Source organism: Dipodomys spectabilis, unplaced genomic scaffold (genome assembly GCF_019054845.1).
Source record: "Dipodomys spectabilis isolate Male_0828 unplaced genomic scaffold, ASM1905484v1 ptg000125l, whole genome shotgun sequence".
Lineage (NCBI taxonomy): Eukaryota > Metazoa > Chordata > Mammalia > Rodentia > Heteromyidae > Dipodomys > Dipodomys spectabilis.
This window is the reverse complement of record NW_024870802.1, coordinates 414354-432880: the sequence shown is the minus strand read 5'-3', so window position 1 is coordinate 432880 and position 18527 is coordinate 414354. Positions and strand designations below refer to the sequence as shown.

Genomic DNA, 18527 nt, shown 5'->3' with positions numbered 1-18527 from the left:
TGTCAACACACGGATCCTTTTCACTGTCAATTCAGCACACATTTTGCAGACCTTGGGCCTGCAATTATTTCATTTCCTTCTTGGAAATGTAATTTCCACTTACTTTTGGAGAATAAAAGGCAGACAAAAGGGAGGAAAGAGTTGTGGTATTTTCTGATTAAGATTATCTGTGTAAAATGGTAGAGGAAAAAAAATCTATACACACACACACCGAAGCATTTCTCAGAAAACCAACTTGTCTCAGCCAAATTGCTTTTGTGTCTGGATATTGGTTCAAATGCAGCCAGATTGTTGATGTCAAATTAGGTGTTAAACAAATTTAATAGGAAAGATGAAGAATGAATATAGATCATCTTCCTGTTAGAACTGTGCAAATAGCTGCAGTCAAAAGAAAGGAAGCCCATGACTGCAGGAGAAAATGTGCTTTTAAACACAATGATATTAGATAAAACTAAATCAGCAAAGAAGGCGGAAAAAGTTAATAGTACCAATAGAGAGAAAAGCAAAGAGAGCAAGAAAATACCCGTTGGTAAAAATAGAACCAAATTGAATTTCAATGTCATTTGTCCAAGTTGTACCTTTTAAGCTCTTCAAGATATCCAAAGCTACAAAAAAAAAAAAAAAAAAAAAGCAGAGCAGGGTGGGGGGCTGTTTCTCTCTTGACAGAACAGGAAATTTAAGGTTTAATTAACTGTGATTACAATATTCGGCTGATCTGATTTGTCTCACCTCTTCCTTTTCTTGAAGTGACAAACTAGCTGATATCCTGGCAAGAGAACTAAAGCTCAAGTGTAGACTAATTTAAAAAGGAGCTTGCCATTGTTATAAAACAAATTGATCCTCCACTAGACCTGTCGGAAACACGTTTCACTGCAGGATTAACTCTGACAAAGTGCCACTTTGGAAGAGGGTCTGTGTAAATAATTCTTTACATAGTATGTTTCCGTTCTCAGGATCCAGCAATATGAAGGCACATCTTTCAGAAAGTAAACTTGAACAAAGGTCCCCTCCAAAGTAGTGTGAAGATCTAGTACCTACTCTGGCTGCTCAGGGACCATTAAAGGAATGATCTAAGCATTTGACTTTTCAGACTTAATTGTTTTCTGATGCAGAAGGGCGGCTCTTTGTGATGAAGGAGAAGAAAATGAACAAACTAGTTTAGGGGAAGGGATTCTCTTTAGACACACTATGTGCTTTGAATCTCAAGGGCAGCTCAGAGCTAGAAGTTTAGAAGCAGGAGCTGGCTCATCAAAGGAAGAAGAGTCTTGGCTAGCCAAATCAAAACCTCTTCCAAGAGAAACAAACCAAAGCAATACAGGTTAGTCATGACAGATTTCTTCTACATACTACTTAATAAAGAGCATCATTACTTACTGAAATGTAACCTTGGAACTTGTGCATCCTTCCAATTTATAGGACCCTTCACCTGGCTCAGGTGTTAGAGGGGCCGGGCTGTTGAATTCTGCCTCCAGAGTTTTCTTGTTCAAGGCTGTTTTTGTTACACTGGATACAGAACCCAACACTGGCATGGATTTAGACTCTGACGTGGCTAATATCCCGGTAGGACCTTAAAACCAAACACATACCTGAAGTTTAATAATTCGGCGTGATGCTTATTAATATGACACTGAAAAACATATTAGCTTGGAAAAAAATCCCTCAAGAAGTGAAAAGGCCAAGTTTGTTAGAAATTTCAAGAACATGCTGGAAAATGTCCCTACTAACAACCTGCTCGGCTTGGGGGACACTACTACATTTTCAATGCACCCCAGCCATGCTGAGATTGTGCACAGACCTTTTAAGAAGCCACAGAATATCAGGCTAGGGGTCCCTCACTGGCCAGAGTCCTTTGCAATACTGGAATTGTGGGAATTCTTTTCTTCTCCCAGAATGTGGCTCTCTGACAACCCTGCTTGAACCATTTTGCCTCTCAAGAGTTAATTCTTCCTCAAACTCAGCTCCGCATTTGAAACAGAAAATGGACCAATGTCAAAAGGTTCTTTTTAAAAGGCTCATGAAGGCTTCTTGAGCATTAAACAGCTTTTATGAACATTTTCATTTTAATGTGAATGAGAAGTAAGTGGATTTATTGCCTCTTAAAATACAGACACAGGATTATAAAAATTAAGTGGCAAAAGAGTTTGGCTGTTTACCTTTTGGACTTTCTCTGCTCTTTGGACAGGATTTGAAAACTACAATAGGGCTTGTTACTGAAATTATTGGCATTCAGTCTAAAAATCCTGGTCACTACAACTAGATTCTTTGTGACTTCACTCTACTTTTAGGCACAAAGATTCTATCCAATATGATAGGTTTCAAAGTGAGATTCGAGTAGATGTGCCCTGAAACTTCAGACCTGCTTCGAGAGTAAATAAATCACAAATATACAAATTAAATTCCCCCTAAAAAATAAAGTTAGGGGACAACCTTGAAAGGGGCAGATCATCTCCCAAGACAGTTTTCTAGTTGGTAATACAACCCAAAATGTTAACTGATGCCCGATCAGTAGTATATAGTTCTGGAATTTGATTCTCACGCTTACCTCTGTATGTGATTGATAACCTACTGTGGCGTCAATATGTGAATTCTGGAAAATCTAATTTGAAAAACTACCTAAGAGAGAGAGGAAAATCATCCCTCTGTTGAACACCTTCCCCCCGCCACTTACACCCCCCACCCCGCTCAGGCTGACTCCATGTGGAAGAACCAGAACCCTTTCAGTCTGGTGAAAAACCCAGCCCACAAAGCACCCATGTTTGACTTCTTTCCTACCTTCATCTATGCTAGAGGGCTGGCGGCAGATTTGTGACACTACTTAATGTTCTGTTTAAAAGGCTTTTACTTCTCAGCTATGGAGAGCCTCCAGTTGCATGGGGGTACGAGAGTAAAGAGAAGGAGAGGTGAAGAGAGCAAGCCCCCAGACATAGATGTGAAGTCAAGTTCAAGACTGGCTTCAGCTCAGCTCTGTTCTGCCTGGGTTAATTGTTGACCGCAGTACTAGATAGCTTGAAAGAATCTTGTAAGAAGTTAAGACAAGAGATCTTGTTCTGCAAGTAGGGCCAATTAAAAAGAAGGGAGAGCTGGAAGCTGAGTCAATGCTGTCATTTTTTTTTTTTTTTTTTTTGGGTCCGGTCTTGGGGCCTGAACTCTGGGCCTGGGCGCTGTCCCTCAGCTCAAGGCTAGCGCTCTATCACTTGAGCCACAGCGCTACTTCCGGCTTTTTTCTTTTTGCTTATGTGGTGCTGAGGAATCGAACCCAGGGCCTCAGGCATGCAAGGTAAGCACTTTGCCACTGAGCCACCTCCCCAGCCCCCCTGTCGTTTTTCTTATATACATAAAAAATAAAAATACATAATGTCTGAGGATATTACTTCACCCTGCTTATGCTACCTGGTGTTTTCTAAGAGGCACCTGCTACTCTTGAAGATAACAGTTTGGCAGGCCTGAGGCTAGGCAAAGCAAAATATCACTTAGACCTAGAAGAAAAACTGAACAACACGCAAAAATGCGTCATCCCTGGCCTCTGGGCCGCTAACCTGGGATTTGAGCTTATAGCTCAGATTGCCTCTCTTATGATCCCTCTTATAAGCCTAGCATAGGAAACAATCTTGGAGGTCCAATTGCAATGAGGCATAAATCTATCCAGCACTCATAATGGACTCTTGCCATGCAACTAACAGCCTTTTCCTCTTCCCTTCTCTCCCTCTGGAATTCTCACTTTTTAACCTCATGGCCTTTAGAGAAAGATCCAGTAAATGGCTCCTCCAGTTTGTTGCTGGGAAAATGTCTACCTGACCAACAATACAACCAAAAAATGGTGTGATTTCTAGATGATAAGAGTGAGACCTGGATCACTTGTTTCCTTTAACTGCAGCTATTAGAAAGCTCAAAGGAAATTTCTGCTCAATTATAAGTTACTCTTTCAGTAGGCACTTCCTGTCTGCATTACCAAAGACAGTTCTTACTGTATTCATGTACTAATGGTTCTACTGAATGTATGTTATCCACCTCTGAAACAGTGGAGTGTTGTACATGTTTGACCAACTTCATTAAAGTAAGAATGGTGCTGGAAGAATGGAAGGTTCCACTGCTAGACACATGTAAAAGACAGGGCACTAAAAGTCCTAAAAATGATCCGAACTTAAATGATGGGAAGCTGGCCTTGAGCCAGGCACCAAATGAATGGTGATTCATATGGAGTCTTCTGGTAATTGCAAAGCACTCAACAAAGATATAGGGGTAAGGGGCTACCTCTTTCAATATCCTTAGAGGTGGTTATTTCGGGGTGGGGAGAAGAATCCTTAAAAACTTTAACACAATTTGCAAGCCAACCTAAAAACTGAACAACTGATTTTTAATAATTGAAAACAAGGCTTTCATATTTTTGTAATGCAAGTTGGGCTTGGTATTTTCCTGATTTTGATTTAAGGAACATACTATTTATTCAATCATTTGTATAGCAAGATGCACATCATCACAGTAACATCATCACAGACAAGAACTTGATGATCAAATCCCAGATTTTGCCATTCTAGTGACTTAAATCTGGTCAACATGAATCAGTAATGCTGCAGATTTCAATAGATGCAATAGACTAATTAACTGAGTTGTATCTAAGCCATCTCTGCTGGCCAACAGCTTTTCAAAGCCAAACTTCTACCTGGACACAAGAGGAAAATCTCATGAAGGGGTCTGCTAATTTACCTGATGAAACTCCTGAAAGCATCAGAAGCCACACAAACTCTGTTCTAGAGCAGATTCTGAGTCTGTGATACCATTAACAAAACTCAAGATGCTGTGAGCTCAGGCCTGTGTAGGTAGTGGAACCTTTCTTATGCAAACTCCTTTCTAATTCAATCTCACTATTTTTAGTGAAATCAAAAATACCCACCCATGTGGTCATTGGTTCACAGGCAGAGCCACAAACTAATGGAGAGTAAGATTTCTTTCTTCACATTTGTAACTGTGTGGAACCACAACTGAAATGACTGATTAGGTATGGTGTGCTTACTCTATGTTAGTACTTTCCATGTATTGACTGAATCCTGAGAATAATCCTATGAAACAGTGCTTTTATTATCTTCACTGGACAAACAAGGAAACTGAAGCAGCAAGAGATTGAGTAATTTGCTTAAGGACAAGCAGAGAGTAAATGACAGAGCCAGTATTCAAACTCAGTCTACTTCCAGAGTCTGCATGTGATATCATGTTGTGGCCCACATCCACCTGGAATGTATTTACACTGGATTATCTCACAATAAACAAATCAGAGCTTTAAATGCCTAGTTAGCTGAAAATAGAAACTTTAAACATCAACAGATAAAATTTGTAAGAATTCTTGTTAGTTGTCCATCCTAAGCACTCTTTGCCCACCCAATACTTCTCATTCACATTAAAAACAAAACATTTTGGTAACAATCTTTCAAAGGTAATTTTGTGTTAAAGAAGGAAGCGTCTTAAAGGAAGAGATGTCCGAGATGAAGAGAACTGTGGAGAACATAAACCAGCTTACTACTGCTATCTGCTTCTGCCGTCACCTTTCTGCGACGCAAAATCCTTTCTAACTCAGTTTCACTGTTTTCAGGGTCAAGGGATTTTAAGCTTCTTGAACTAGTGGATTTGTTAAGTGTCCCCTAAAGTGAAAAACAAAACAAAACAAAACAAGAACAAAAAGGTTAATATGCAAAAGAATATAAAATGCAAAACAACAAAACATCAGAATTTGAACAGAATTAAGAAACAAAACAAATTTGCTCTATATTAACATATATGCCTAATTTAAACAGGCGCATCCTTGACAAAACGATGTGAAGGATCATTTAGGAAGATGCTACTGATGGTGCAGGCACTAGCTTCATTTCTGAAGAGCGGTACTGGAACACTTTTGATGAGCTTGATCCTAAGAGACTCAGCAGTGGGAAGAGACTAGGTCCACTGACGCTGTAAATTCTGATGTGTAATGTTCAGATGGAGAAGAAAGTGGATATATTAAACTCACCTTAGAAGGCTGTCTTGAAATGGTAGCCATGAGCTACTGAACCAACTCCTTGTGGCTGAAAGAGAGGGACCCTGGCTGCAAGCCTAGTGACAATGGTAATAAAGCTGCAAGGGAGGCATGTAATAATGGTCTCCAGTGGCAGACCCAAAGAAAGGCCACATCGAGTATACCTTAATTTCCCTGAGGAAGAGGAAAGTTATCATCAGACAGGTCGACCTCTGATTCTGTATACCTACCAGAGGAGACATGAATATTCTATTCGGTGCCCAGAAGACATTGAAGGAAACAAGGCAATGAAACTGTTCTTGGTTCCAAGAAGAAAAAGACCCAAGCTGTGGTTCCCTTCTGGCCCCTCTGGAAGCAGGTGACAGAGAAGAGCTATGGCTTCCTTCTCCATTTCTAGTCAAGTGTTTCTTCAGAACATGGTGAAACACTTTTCCTCAACTAGATGTAGAGTTTCACATTCTTTCTCAAGTCTGTTCTAAGAAATGTCCATGATTTCTTTGAAATGCTCCTTGGCTGTGCTGCAGGCTCAGGAGCAGGGGCAAAAGGAGCACTATGATCTCCTAGCTGCAGGATATAAGAACTTAAGGTCTAGTATGACTTGCCAGGCTTCATGCCAGGATGAGAAGGTGGCTTTCGTCCAGCAAGGCTGACAAGTACTCTGTACTATGGACCTGCCTTATGACCTGATCCCTTATGACCTCTGCCAGCTTCCAGAAGGATTCCAAGAATCCTACTCACTAGAAACGGTAACCACATCCTTTAGCCTACAAAACAAAAAAAAGTTCTTACAAAAAGTTCTTACAAAAATCTCATATGGGATAGTTTAAGGTGTTGTTTTATATGTAATACTATGAAAGCCGATTTTATAATAGGGAGATCATTTTGGTTTATTTCACATTGCAGGTCTGAAGTTACTCACTGAAGAGATACAATGAGGAATGATTATCATGGACAAAGAAAACAGCACAGCTACTTTAGGTAAGTAGATAAATAGATAAAAGAATGTATTCAAACAACCATCCCCCTAAGGACCTGTATTTGCAACTTTAAAAAACTTACCATTTGCATTATTTTTAAGTAGATATTAAAATTATTTATTTATTTTGCCAATTCTGGGGCTTGAACTCTGGGCCTTAGTGTCTTTGTGTTCAAGGCTAACACTATATCACTCGAGCCACAGCAACACTTCCAGCCTTTTGTGAGTATTTTATTGGAGATAGGAGTCTCACGGACTTTCCTACCCAGGTTGGCTTTGAACCATGATCCTCAGATCTCAGACTCCTGTAGCTAGGATTATAGGTGTGAGCCACCAGAGCCTGGCTGATATTTTTAATTTTTTTAAGGTTATTATTATTAATAACATATAAAACTGTTATTCTGTTTAACTCTCAAATCCACTATGTAATCCACCTTGCCCAATCCCAATGTGGAATTAACCCAAGGAAAAGTTAGAGGATACCCTCTACTGATGAATTTATCTTTTACAATGTTCCCTAGTTTTCTACTTGGATAAAAGAATCATCTTCCCAAATTTCTGACTATGGTGAGCTGTCCTCTTGTTGCACAGGACACTGAAGCAATTCATCCTTCAAGTCCTAACCCCTGAGTCCCAGCTTCTTTCTTCCTGTAACTGTGGTTGGCTCAGAATATTGGAGTAACTTTAAATATATAAGCAATTGTGGAGGAAGGACAGAAAGACTTCTGTGGGACTCTCAGCTGGAATGATAAAGAACTCAGCTAACAGAGTAAGAAGCTCTCCGTTATCTGTTTACACTAGAATCGTAACATAGAAGAATCGGAAACTCACTCTGACAACATAGGGTAGATGCATACCATTTCTTCACTTCCCAGAAAGAACTCAAACTCAGTGACTCCCATAAAAGACTGGGCTGATTTACCATAAGCATGTTATGGTAAATCAGTGATAGGGTTGCACCTTGAACTTGGGTCTAATTCTCAAACCAGTACTGTTTGTATTCAAACTGTCTGTTTTCATGCTTGCCAAATGTTCATGAATCAAATTGATGTGGGAGAGGGGTGAGAATTTGTGTAAAGCAGATTTTGTTTCTTTAATTTAGCACCAACTGAACTTAAAGAGAGACTTTTAGATTAAGTTATGTCCATTTTTTTAAAGGGGGTGAAAAGTACTGTTTCCCCTTAGATTGGCTCAATTTCTAAACCTCAAAAGCTTGGTCTGACTAAAAACACTACACACACACACATACATACACACACACACACACACATAATTTGCAAAATACATAGCTTTAGAAGTAGAAATTTGGGGGGGAAATGAATTCAGACAACATTTACACCTTCAAAGCTGGCTTGAAAACTATACAACTAAAAAAATACAGTAGGGTTTTCTAGTTCCTCCCAATCATACCTATTCCTAGGTATGTACAAATGCTGAGCAGCAGGCCAATCTCTACCTCTGCCTGGGCTCACATTCCTTCTCAGTAAAAATACTCCTCTCTGAACTGCCTCCTGGTGTTTGCTTTCCAGGAAAACTAAGCACATGGCTCTTCCTGCTGGTTCTCCATTTCTGTATAGAACTTTATTACTGGTCTGCCACCCCTCAAGAAAAATTTCTATTGAGGTAAAGGAGAGGTGTCAATTGGTAAAGAAGAGTAGGGAGAGGATCATAAATTCCACTTAAACAACAACAACAAAAAAAAGCAAAATCCTTAATGCAAAGAAATAACATTGCTAGGATAATAACTACTGGTGATATATCAATGCCAGGTAAGTAAATAATTTCCTGTTTATCTCCTTAAAGTGATATAAAATTAAAGTGAAAGTGATTATATTTAAGAGTAACATTGGAGCTGGAGGTGTAGGTCAGTGATAGAACTAGCCTAAGCATGTGCGGTCCTGGGTTATACACAGGCACACAAGCACACACAAGCACACACAGCACACATGCACACAGAGTAAAGCTGAATTAATAAACCTGCCACCAAGCATCATGAGGAGGCACTGGAGTATTTTGCATAATCAAGTATTGTAATATGAACGTCATAAACGCATCTGATTTGCTAAGTGAACTAAACTCATTACTGTTTACTTTCACTGCTGAGTAGAGCAGCTCTTCAGCACCTCGCACAGCCCCAGGGGACATCTTCATCAACATGAATTAGCATAACAATGCCAAGGCAACAAAAGGCGCTGTCACAGGGAGTGCTCCTTAACTCAACACTGGATAACAAAAATCTTCTGATCACAGAATCCATTAGATAATAACCACATCCTCAGGCAATGGTTTTAATCCTTGTTTCTGTAGGTAGACCACCACTGTTAGCCAGTGATATACCCCTCTTCAAGGCTAATCCCACTCACTTAAAAACTAAAGCAAACTAATTAAGCCATTCTGAGCTAAGTCTACTGTTTAAAGACATGCTTGATGAAAATAATTTTGTTTACCATCATTATGTGGATGTCTCTGTACAATGCATAATTAGCACAGTAACAACAAACAGGGGAGTATTTAGTCCTGTACCTCCGCCCCCATGTTTGTTGACTTACTGTGCATAATAACTGGGGTTGGACTGGAACAGGGACTGAAAATAGAGCTCAATGTCTGAAGCACTTCCTACATGAGGGCATTTGTCTCTGAGGGCGACTGCTGGAGAAGGCAGCCACTGGCCAAACCTCCCATTTGGGAAAACAGAACTAAGACCATAGAGATGGACATTATGCCCATTCTCTAGTGGACAAGAGTTAGCTTTAGCAAATGAAACCGGGGGGCGTAAGGGAAGGGACTCATTTTATCCTCTAAGTTCTCATCAAAGGATTTTTCAATTGTGAGAAAAGTGGATATGACCCTGAGAGGTCCACACTTCTGGGGTGGGGGTGGAGGGCAGCTCAGATTTGCATGTTTCAAAATCTACTGTCATGTCTCAAAGGAAAACACTATTCATCTCTTATAGCTCTGTTACTCACACACGCTGATCGATCCGCACATATGGCCAGACACTTGACCTTGATGCTGCAATGCCAGGATTTTAGGGCAAGAATAGGAAGCAAGGACTTCATTTCACAATAGAAACAATTCTTTTAGAATAGGAACAGCAATGTGTTATATGTTATTAGCATAGGACAATCAAATAACAATGACTTTAATTGTAAATAGAAACACCAAAATCAATTATTCAGGAAAAAAATTATTCATTTCCCCATTAAGTAAATAATAAACCAGCATTAAATCTTACCAGTATTCCTTTTAGTTCATTCACTGCACTTTCACAGCCTTTCGAGGATTCTGGCTACAATTTTAAAAACAAAACAAGTTACTGAGTAATTCAGGTTGAAAATGAACCCCAAGAAAATACTAGAGATTTTTATAGCAAGTAGTTTTCTGTCTAAAATTTGGAAAAAAATCTTAGCCATGTAATTGTACCCAAGTGGTAGATGCATAGGAAATCAGAAGCTTTTTTTTTTTTTTTTTGGTTGGTAGTGACCTTCAACTCTAGGCCTGGGCACTCAAAGAGAGTGCTCTACCACTCGAGCCACAATTAGAACTTACATTCAAAGCAGAAGACTCACGCTACCTTCTAAATATTATTTTTTTAACCTCATGGTTATCATCTTAGATGGAAAGGATTTAGTGAACACCAGATTTTAAAGATTTGATCTCAAATTATTCAGCATTCTTCGTAATACACTGTCCTCCATTGGTATGGTTGATTTCTGTCAACAAGCCAAGTAGAGAGTGGAAATAGCCCAACTAAAATCAAGTGGTTGGCCCAAAACTCTCTGGGCTCCATTAACTCCAGGAAAAGGCCAGAGACAGAGACTTGCAATGTCTTGATTCAGAAATTTCATCGTATGATCAAGTGGGAGAAAACAGGCTGGGAAGAACATGGACTACAGGAGGATGTTAACATCCTGGGCTGGCCGAGCACTCAAGAGCCTCATGGAGATGCAACCTGAATATCTCATGGAGAAAAGTCAGAAATGAGGAAGGGAGATTGGGGGCAGCAGTCTGTAGTGTGAGCCCAATTCACATTTGACTATACCAAGAACAAAAAAAAAAATAACTTCTAATAAAATGGTGGTAATCTCTGCCATGTTTAACAATTTCTGTGGGTCTGCTGGGAAGCAAATGGAGCCTGGGGCCTCCATGAGGAAGTAACTGAAGGCAGACCTCTGATCTCCCCTGTACTACTTTCACAAAGGACAGAGATGAAGAGAAAACGAGCAGGACACTGACATGAGCCACTCCTTCCCCAAAGAGAGATAGGGTGAGATTTTTTTCCTCTCATCCAGCAATGGGGAGCAACCAATAGCAATCCATAACCATTTCCTCTCAAAAAATAACACAAGACTATGATTCTATTTCAGCATTTTTAAATGAAGATAGAGGAAAAATTAGGCTAAGGTATTTAACTTTCATAGCCTCATCTGTAAAATGCACATTAACACCCCTGACCCTGCTCCCCCCACCACAGAGAGTCATATGCAACATCAACCAGGCCAGCTCCACCCACAACATCAAGGAATTGAGAACACATGCCTTTCTATCAGCCCTCGCAAGGCAGCCTTGACTTCTGTGGGTAAACTGGCCAGGTTACAAGGTGAACTTTGAGCAAATGCCATGCTTTCTACGATACTCAAAGCCGGGCCCCTCAAGCTGCCCTGACTGCAGCAGCCTCGACGCCTGGACCACATCCTCCCGTACGGTGACACTTTAGGACAGCACAGAGTTTGGGGGGGGGGAGGGGGGAAGGGGGACAGTCTGCACTCAGGCATGCAGGGACCTTTTCACTTAACACTACATCTACCGTGTTTAATGATTACCAGTGAAAAACCCAGTCGTCCACTCATCCTTGTTCAGTTGTTTTCTGGATTTTGAACTGGCATTAAATAAGGTGTGATTGTGGAAGGTAGGGCAAGAAAGGAAGATGACAGAGTGATGCTCTGGAAATGAAAAGTACATACAGAACGCTGACTACTTATGGTTGACATTTCCAACAGCCTTTTCCTCTGAACTAATTTCTTTTGGACACTACATTTCTCTCTGGTAATAGTTTGGTTTCGCTTATTCTTTCTATAATCGTTGAGTCATGGATGTCATAAAAAGTGTATTCTTTTGCAAAGTGGCACTCAGACCTTACATTCTAAAGTGTTTTTACACTTCATTCAATTTGATCCTGACAAGCCCATGAGTCAGACAGGGCAGGTATTCTCCTCAACTGCACAGGAAAAAGTGGAGGGCAGCTGCTGGTACTGCCTGAGCACTAACCCTCGCACAGGACTCACCCTTCTTTTAACCTTGTGTACTGGATCATCCTCCTAGCCTCCCCCTGGTTCCATATCCCGTGGCTCCACATCCTGTGGTTCCACGTTCTGTTCTTTGCCTAGAACATGGGCACACACTGACCTACTCTATTTGGCTGCTCAAACTTCTGCCTCAAACATGTAAGTCTGCTCTTGGAGTTGAGCATCCATTCCCTCTTTCTTTGCAGTCTCCTTTGCATAGGACATCCCACACCATGGCCACTCGCACTTTGCCTGGTTATCTGGCCTGCCTATGCGGGAAAAGTAGCAACTTTCAAAGGACACCAGAAACTTCCATAAAATAGCATAACATGGAGAGACAGACATTTAAGAAGTTAAAGAGGGATGGAAAGCATTAAGTATGGTTTAAGAAAAAAAAAAAGGAAAAGAAGAAAGAGAACTAGTTTGTTCCTACAGGATTAAAGTGAACAAAGAAAAAAAACTGTAATGCAATTTGTAATGTAATCTAGTCAGGAGTCAGTGGCTCACAACTGTAATCCTAGCTACCAGGGAGGCTGAGATGAGAAGATAGTGGTTAAAGCCTGGTCAAGGCAGAAAAGTTCCTAAGAAATCTTCTCAATGAAGAGCTCGGTATAGTGTATTGCACCTATCAATCCAACTACAATGGGAAGTGTAAGTAGGAGAAGTGTAGTCCAGGCACCCACCTGGGCAAGAAAGAAGACTCTCTTTCAAAAATAATAGCACAGAAAAGAGCTGTAAGCATGTGTCAGCAATAGAGAACCAGTATAGCAAGCTTGAGGGTCCTGATTCCAACTCTATTGTGTCAAAAATTAAAATGCCATTGTAGTTCTGTCATTTCTATACCAATCTGTTCTGCCATTATTATATGACACCCTCACCAAACCTCTTAAAGCCTCAGGGAAGCTTTCTATCCTGCTTGCTTCCATGTGCCCAGTACTTGGCATGGAGTAGTTGGTAGAATCACATAACCAATAAGGAATCAGAAAAGAATGGACGTAACAATTGCACGCTGTCTGCTGGAAGAGATTCGCTCAGTTCCCTTTGGAGGTGCTATCAGTACTTTGGGCAACATGATGTATTTTCTTTTAACTTAGGTTTGCCATGGTTGTCAAACCACGCCCTTCAGAAACCTGTAGAGGTGAAAGCTTTTATGACACCTTTATGGCAGTCCAGTTGGAGATTTCATCAACTTTCAAATTGTTACATTTAAAGAAGGAAAGACCAAGGGGAGGAAAAAACATCTAACAGTCATTACCAACCTTTGTCTTCGGTCTGGTAGTCTGATTAACAGGTCTAAGATGAACTCCCTTTTTAATTCTATCCATCATCTCTTCAACTGCTTGCCTCTTTAGATCCGTGACTTCCTCAGCTGTTTAAAGAACATATACATAAATCATCTTAGGTTACAGAAAAACAGCTAATTCCTATTTTTGGTGGCTTAGAGAGATTGTACTATATAATTAATCATAGTAATTTCTCAGACAGTTGCAGAACACCAATAATTTACCAAGGTTAACAGCTACCAGGTGGCAACACTTTTGAAATAATTTGTTTTTAAGAATAAAAGATCTGCTCAGACAAATAGTTTTAATAATTAAGGTCAAATTTGGATCATGGAGTATTGTCTCATCTATGTTTAACAAAGCCAATTTGTTCATTAACAAAAGAATAAACTGGATAATATTCAGGTCTTAAAAATACAGTTTTTGGGCTGGAAAAGTGGTTTGTCTAGCATGCATGAAGCCTTGGGTTCAATTCCTCAATACCACATAAACAAAAAAAAGCCCAAAGTGGCACTGTGGCTCAAATGGTAGAGTGCTATCGTTGAGCAAAAGAAACTCAGGGGCAGTACCCAGGCCCTGAGTTCAAGCCCCAGGACTGGCAAAAAAAAAAAAAAAAAAAAAAAAGTTGGCTCATGTCTATATTCCTACCTCCTCAGAATGCTGAGATTTGAGGAGGGCAGTTTGAAGCCAGTCTGGGCAGGAAAGTCCATGAGATTCTGATCTCCAATAAACTAAAACAAAAAAACAGAAAAACAAACAAAAAAAAACCCACAAAGAACTGGAAGTAGAGTTTTGGCCCAAGTTGTAGAGCAGCCTTAAGCAAAAAGTAGTTCAGAGCCAGGTACTAGTGGCTCAGACCTGTAATCCCAGCTCCTCAGAAGGCTGAGCTCTGGTAAGCCAGGCCAGGTAGGAAAGCCCAAAAAACTATTCCAATAAACTACTCAGAAAAGCTAGAAGCACTGTGGCTCAAGTGGTAGAGGGCCAGCTTTGAGAAAAAGAATTGCAGGGATTAGTGCCCAGACTGAGTTCAAGCCTCAGGACCAGCACCAAAAAAAAAAAAAAAAAATCCCAGGGACAGCACCTATGTCCTGATTTCAAGCCCCAGGACAAGAGGAAAAAAATTCAGCTTTGTTCCTTCTCAAATAGTCAATTCTTCCTATCCTCAAAGATGCTGGTAGGATTTATAGTATATCCTATGTCAAAGAAATCAATCCATAGCTTATTTGAAAAAAAAAGAGACATCAAAGAGATGTTTTCTGATTAGAAGAAATCCATAGTCAAAGTCAAATAAAAAATAGGGGGAAAATCTGTTTTTAAAATGGCATCTTTTGTCTAAGAATCACACATAGAGGGAACATTTAAACAAATTCTTTGTAAGTTAAAATTGGACATGTTAAAAAATACATCTAGCAATAATTGAAATTAAGTAATTAAATGTGATTAAAAATTTCCACTATTAGTTTGAGGATGTAGCTCAGAGGCAGAGCACTTAACTAGCCAGTGCCTACATCAGTGAGGCCCTGGGGCTCCATCCCCAACACCAACCGACCGAAGGGAAAGTTCATCCACTAAATGCAGTCTATTGTATAACCTTTACTGCCCAAATAAATAAGAAAACAAATCAAGCTGCTAAGATGCATATCAAATGAATGCAATGGACCTACATCTAAACCTATTCATCAGAATAGTCCTTTCTTGCAGAATAGCTCAAGCAAAAACACAGAACCATTCCAGAACATGTGTCACCAGTTAGATCTTGCATTGAACATCACCTGAACTCACTACAGATCATATGTTTCAGTCTGAATATCTAATAAAGACCTTCCAATTAGTATCTCTAGTATATTTCTCATTACTTGGCATACATATAATGGACACTCAGCAAGTATCTATCTACTGACCGATTTGTGAAGTTCGGGGCTTTAAATGGCTATGAAGTTGCCCACGGTCTCAGCAGCAAAAACCTATCTGGGCCTCTACATGGAAGTAACCACAACTGCATCCCCAAGATAATTAGCACCAGTGTCAGGTTTTGTATGACAGAGGCTCAATTTTTGGTTTCCTTTCCACAGAAGACTTAACACTGATTCTGGATAGGTATTCCACTTATACAGGTGTCTAGAGGAATATTAACAGAATTCAGAAGTTTCCATTCTCCTCACCTCTGTAGCACACCACAAAGAAGGGGCCAGTGCACAACCCAGGTCTTCTGATACAGTCCTGACTTCAGAGAAAGTTGTCATCCTCAGAAGCCAATGGAAAGCTCAGAACTCAAACTTCTCAATATTCAAACAAGTCAACAAACTATCTTTTGCCAGATAATAGGGGAAATGTGGTCAACAATGTTCAAACTCATCTCCCAGTAAACAAAAGATGACAAAGCCTTAAATTGGCCAACTGTGTGGCCTTAAGTAGCATTTGTTCAGGTGGCTCTGATGATTCACAAATATCAACAGGGGGACAGACAAATCCATCCATCCATCCATCCATCCATCCATCCATCCATCCATCCATCCATCCATCCATCCATTTACTCAATAGCTGAATATCTATTGTACTCTACATAGCACTCTGGCCGATTCTATTCAAAATCAGAGGAGATAGAATCCAGATCTGCTGCTCAAGCACCTGGTATGGGGATGAGATTTATTCCTGGGAATTGAGAAAATCACTTCAAAACACAGTTGCTTTTTTTTCCAGAAAGACTGCCATTTTGAGTGAACTAGGAAGAGCAGCCTGGGCAATAGGAACACCGCCTACAAACAGATTAGCCCTCTGTAAGGAATGACGGGAACCCAATTAAATGCACCATACAAAAACTAATTAAGGCAGACAGATGGAGAATTATGGTCAACACCATTCAAATCTGCTACAGCATCTAACATAGTAGGAATTTAAAGTAGTTTCTTATATTTGCTTGCCAGAATCATAGTGATAATTCAGAGAAGTGCCACTATCTGTATTGTGTACAGATTATAAACCAGGCTTTAATTTCCCAGTCTTTTTCAAATGTAAAGGCTTAATTGGTCTTAAGGAAAAGAAATCACTCTTATCAGATTCCCTACTTGGGCACCAAACAAGGGCAGCACTAGGTTAGCAACATAAGCTTTCTGTCTCTCCTAGACCCTGTTTTTGAAATAGCAAAAAGCAATCTATATGAACTTCTAAACTATTAAGCAGTTCTAATAAACTGGCGAGAATCACCTACAGAGAGCTCATGGTATGTTTTGTAATTCTTTCTGCAATCAGGCACTTGGTAATTGTCTCACAAAAGCATGTAATCAGGGGGACAATAGAAATATGCAGGATACTGCAGATTAAGGAAAGGGACAAATGAAGACAACAGGTCTAACGTTATTGAACTGCCAGGAGAAAATAAAATCAAATGTTCGCGGAGCTAGTGCTTCAAGGTCAGTCTTGGATCAAAAAGCTACATGTAATTAATTGGGGCTTAAATTTTAAGACCCACTTGAAAAATAAGTTCCTCTAAAAAAATAAAAAAAAAACAACCAAACCCACTACCAAATCTACAAAGAAAACCATCACTTTGTTACTTAATAAAATCTAGAAGAAACTGAATTTCTAAACCATAGAATTACCTTTCTCTTTGACTAACTTTAAAAACAAAAGGTATTTTAAAACTATATGCCATCATGATGAACAGAATTTCAAAGGTACTATATATGTTTAAGTATGTTTCAATTTCAGTGATAGTCTTAAAGAAAATTTCTTTTTTTTTTTTTTTTTTTGTCAGTTGTGAGGCCTGAACTCTGGGCCTGGGCGCTGTCCCTCAGCTCTTCAGATCAAGGCTGGCGCTCTACCACTGGAGCCACAGTGGCACTTCCAAGAAAATTTCTTTAACTACAATGCGGAGGAAGCATGCTGGAATGAAGTCCCTCCTTGACTCTCCCAATGGGCAGCTGGTACCTTACCCACTTTTTAGCCAGTATTTTGAGAGTTTTCTGTGTGCTGGGTCCTACTGTAAACACTTTTCAGATATAATAGGTCTTCCTTATTTGCAGAGGATATGTCCCCAAACCCCAGAGGGTACCTAAAACTTTGAATAACAACCATCCGTGTACAATGTTCTATAGAATCTTCTACACTAACATACTTCTGTTCGTGCTTATTTACTTGTGATAGTCTAGTTTATAAACAAGGCACAGTAAAAGCTTAATCATAATATGTAATAATAAGACACAACCACTATAACAGCAGATTTTAGTACAAGTTATATGGGCATGTTTTGTGTTTTTTTTTTTTTTTCCCTTTCTCTCAACTGCCACAAGGCAGATAGCATTTACAGAAAGGATATACTGTGGAGAAAAAAAAAAGAGAGATGATTTGTATCACTGAGGGCCAGAACAGTGATTTAAATTTCTAAGTTAATTTTAACTCTAAGTTAATTTTAAACATTGCTTAACTCTGGAATTTTCTATAAATATTTTCAATCGTGACTGAGGGCCAATGAAGCCACAGAAAATAATAATATAGACATAGATAATACTATAATACAATACTATCATATTGTCCCTGTGGAACAGATCAGGAAACTGAGACACAGAGGTAAAAATCTTCAGTGATGATTGAAACATGTGTCAATAGAGGCATGGCTTTGAAATCTCAGAATTGACCTGCTAGATACATTCTTGTCAAAATCCAGGTTGCTAACTTTAAAATTCATGATTTATTTTCAGATGTTAAAACTACATCTAAAATCTTCCAGACCTCCCTTAAGCTAGGAGTTTCCTATTCATAAGCTCCAAAAACCCCATGAACTATATATGAAAAGCTGCCCTAACGTGCTCATATGAGAAAGCAAACTGAGCGTTGAGACAGTGCCTCTGTTCAAGATGCATATTCCTGATAGCTGCTGATGTTCCCAGCATCTGATGTTCTATGTTCACTCAGGATGCTTTTAAACCACTGTGTGAACTATTAACAAGGATCTTATAAATAGCCACTTTGCCAGACAGAGA

The 18527-nt window shown here is 39.6% G+C and overlaps 1 protein-coding gene across 1 annotated transcript in view; it reads right to left on the bottom strand.

Moving 5' to 3' along the window:
• Shtn1 (shootin 1) overlaps positions 1-18527 on the bottom strand; it is a 98528-nt gene that overhangs the window by 14618 nt on the left and 65383 nt on the right. The window contains exons 13-16 of the mRNA XM_042689124.1: positions 13525-13634; positions 10216-10269; positions 5513-5633; positions 1375-1567 (exon numbers count right to left, since the gene is read on the bottom strand). Of these exons, the coding sequence (XP_042545058.1) occupies positions 1375-1567; positions 5513-5633; positions 10216-10269; positions 13525-13634 (478 nt within the window). The remainder of the gene's footprint in view (positions 1-1374; positions 1568-5512; positions 5634-10215; positions 10270-13524; positions 13635-18527) is intronic.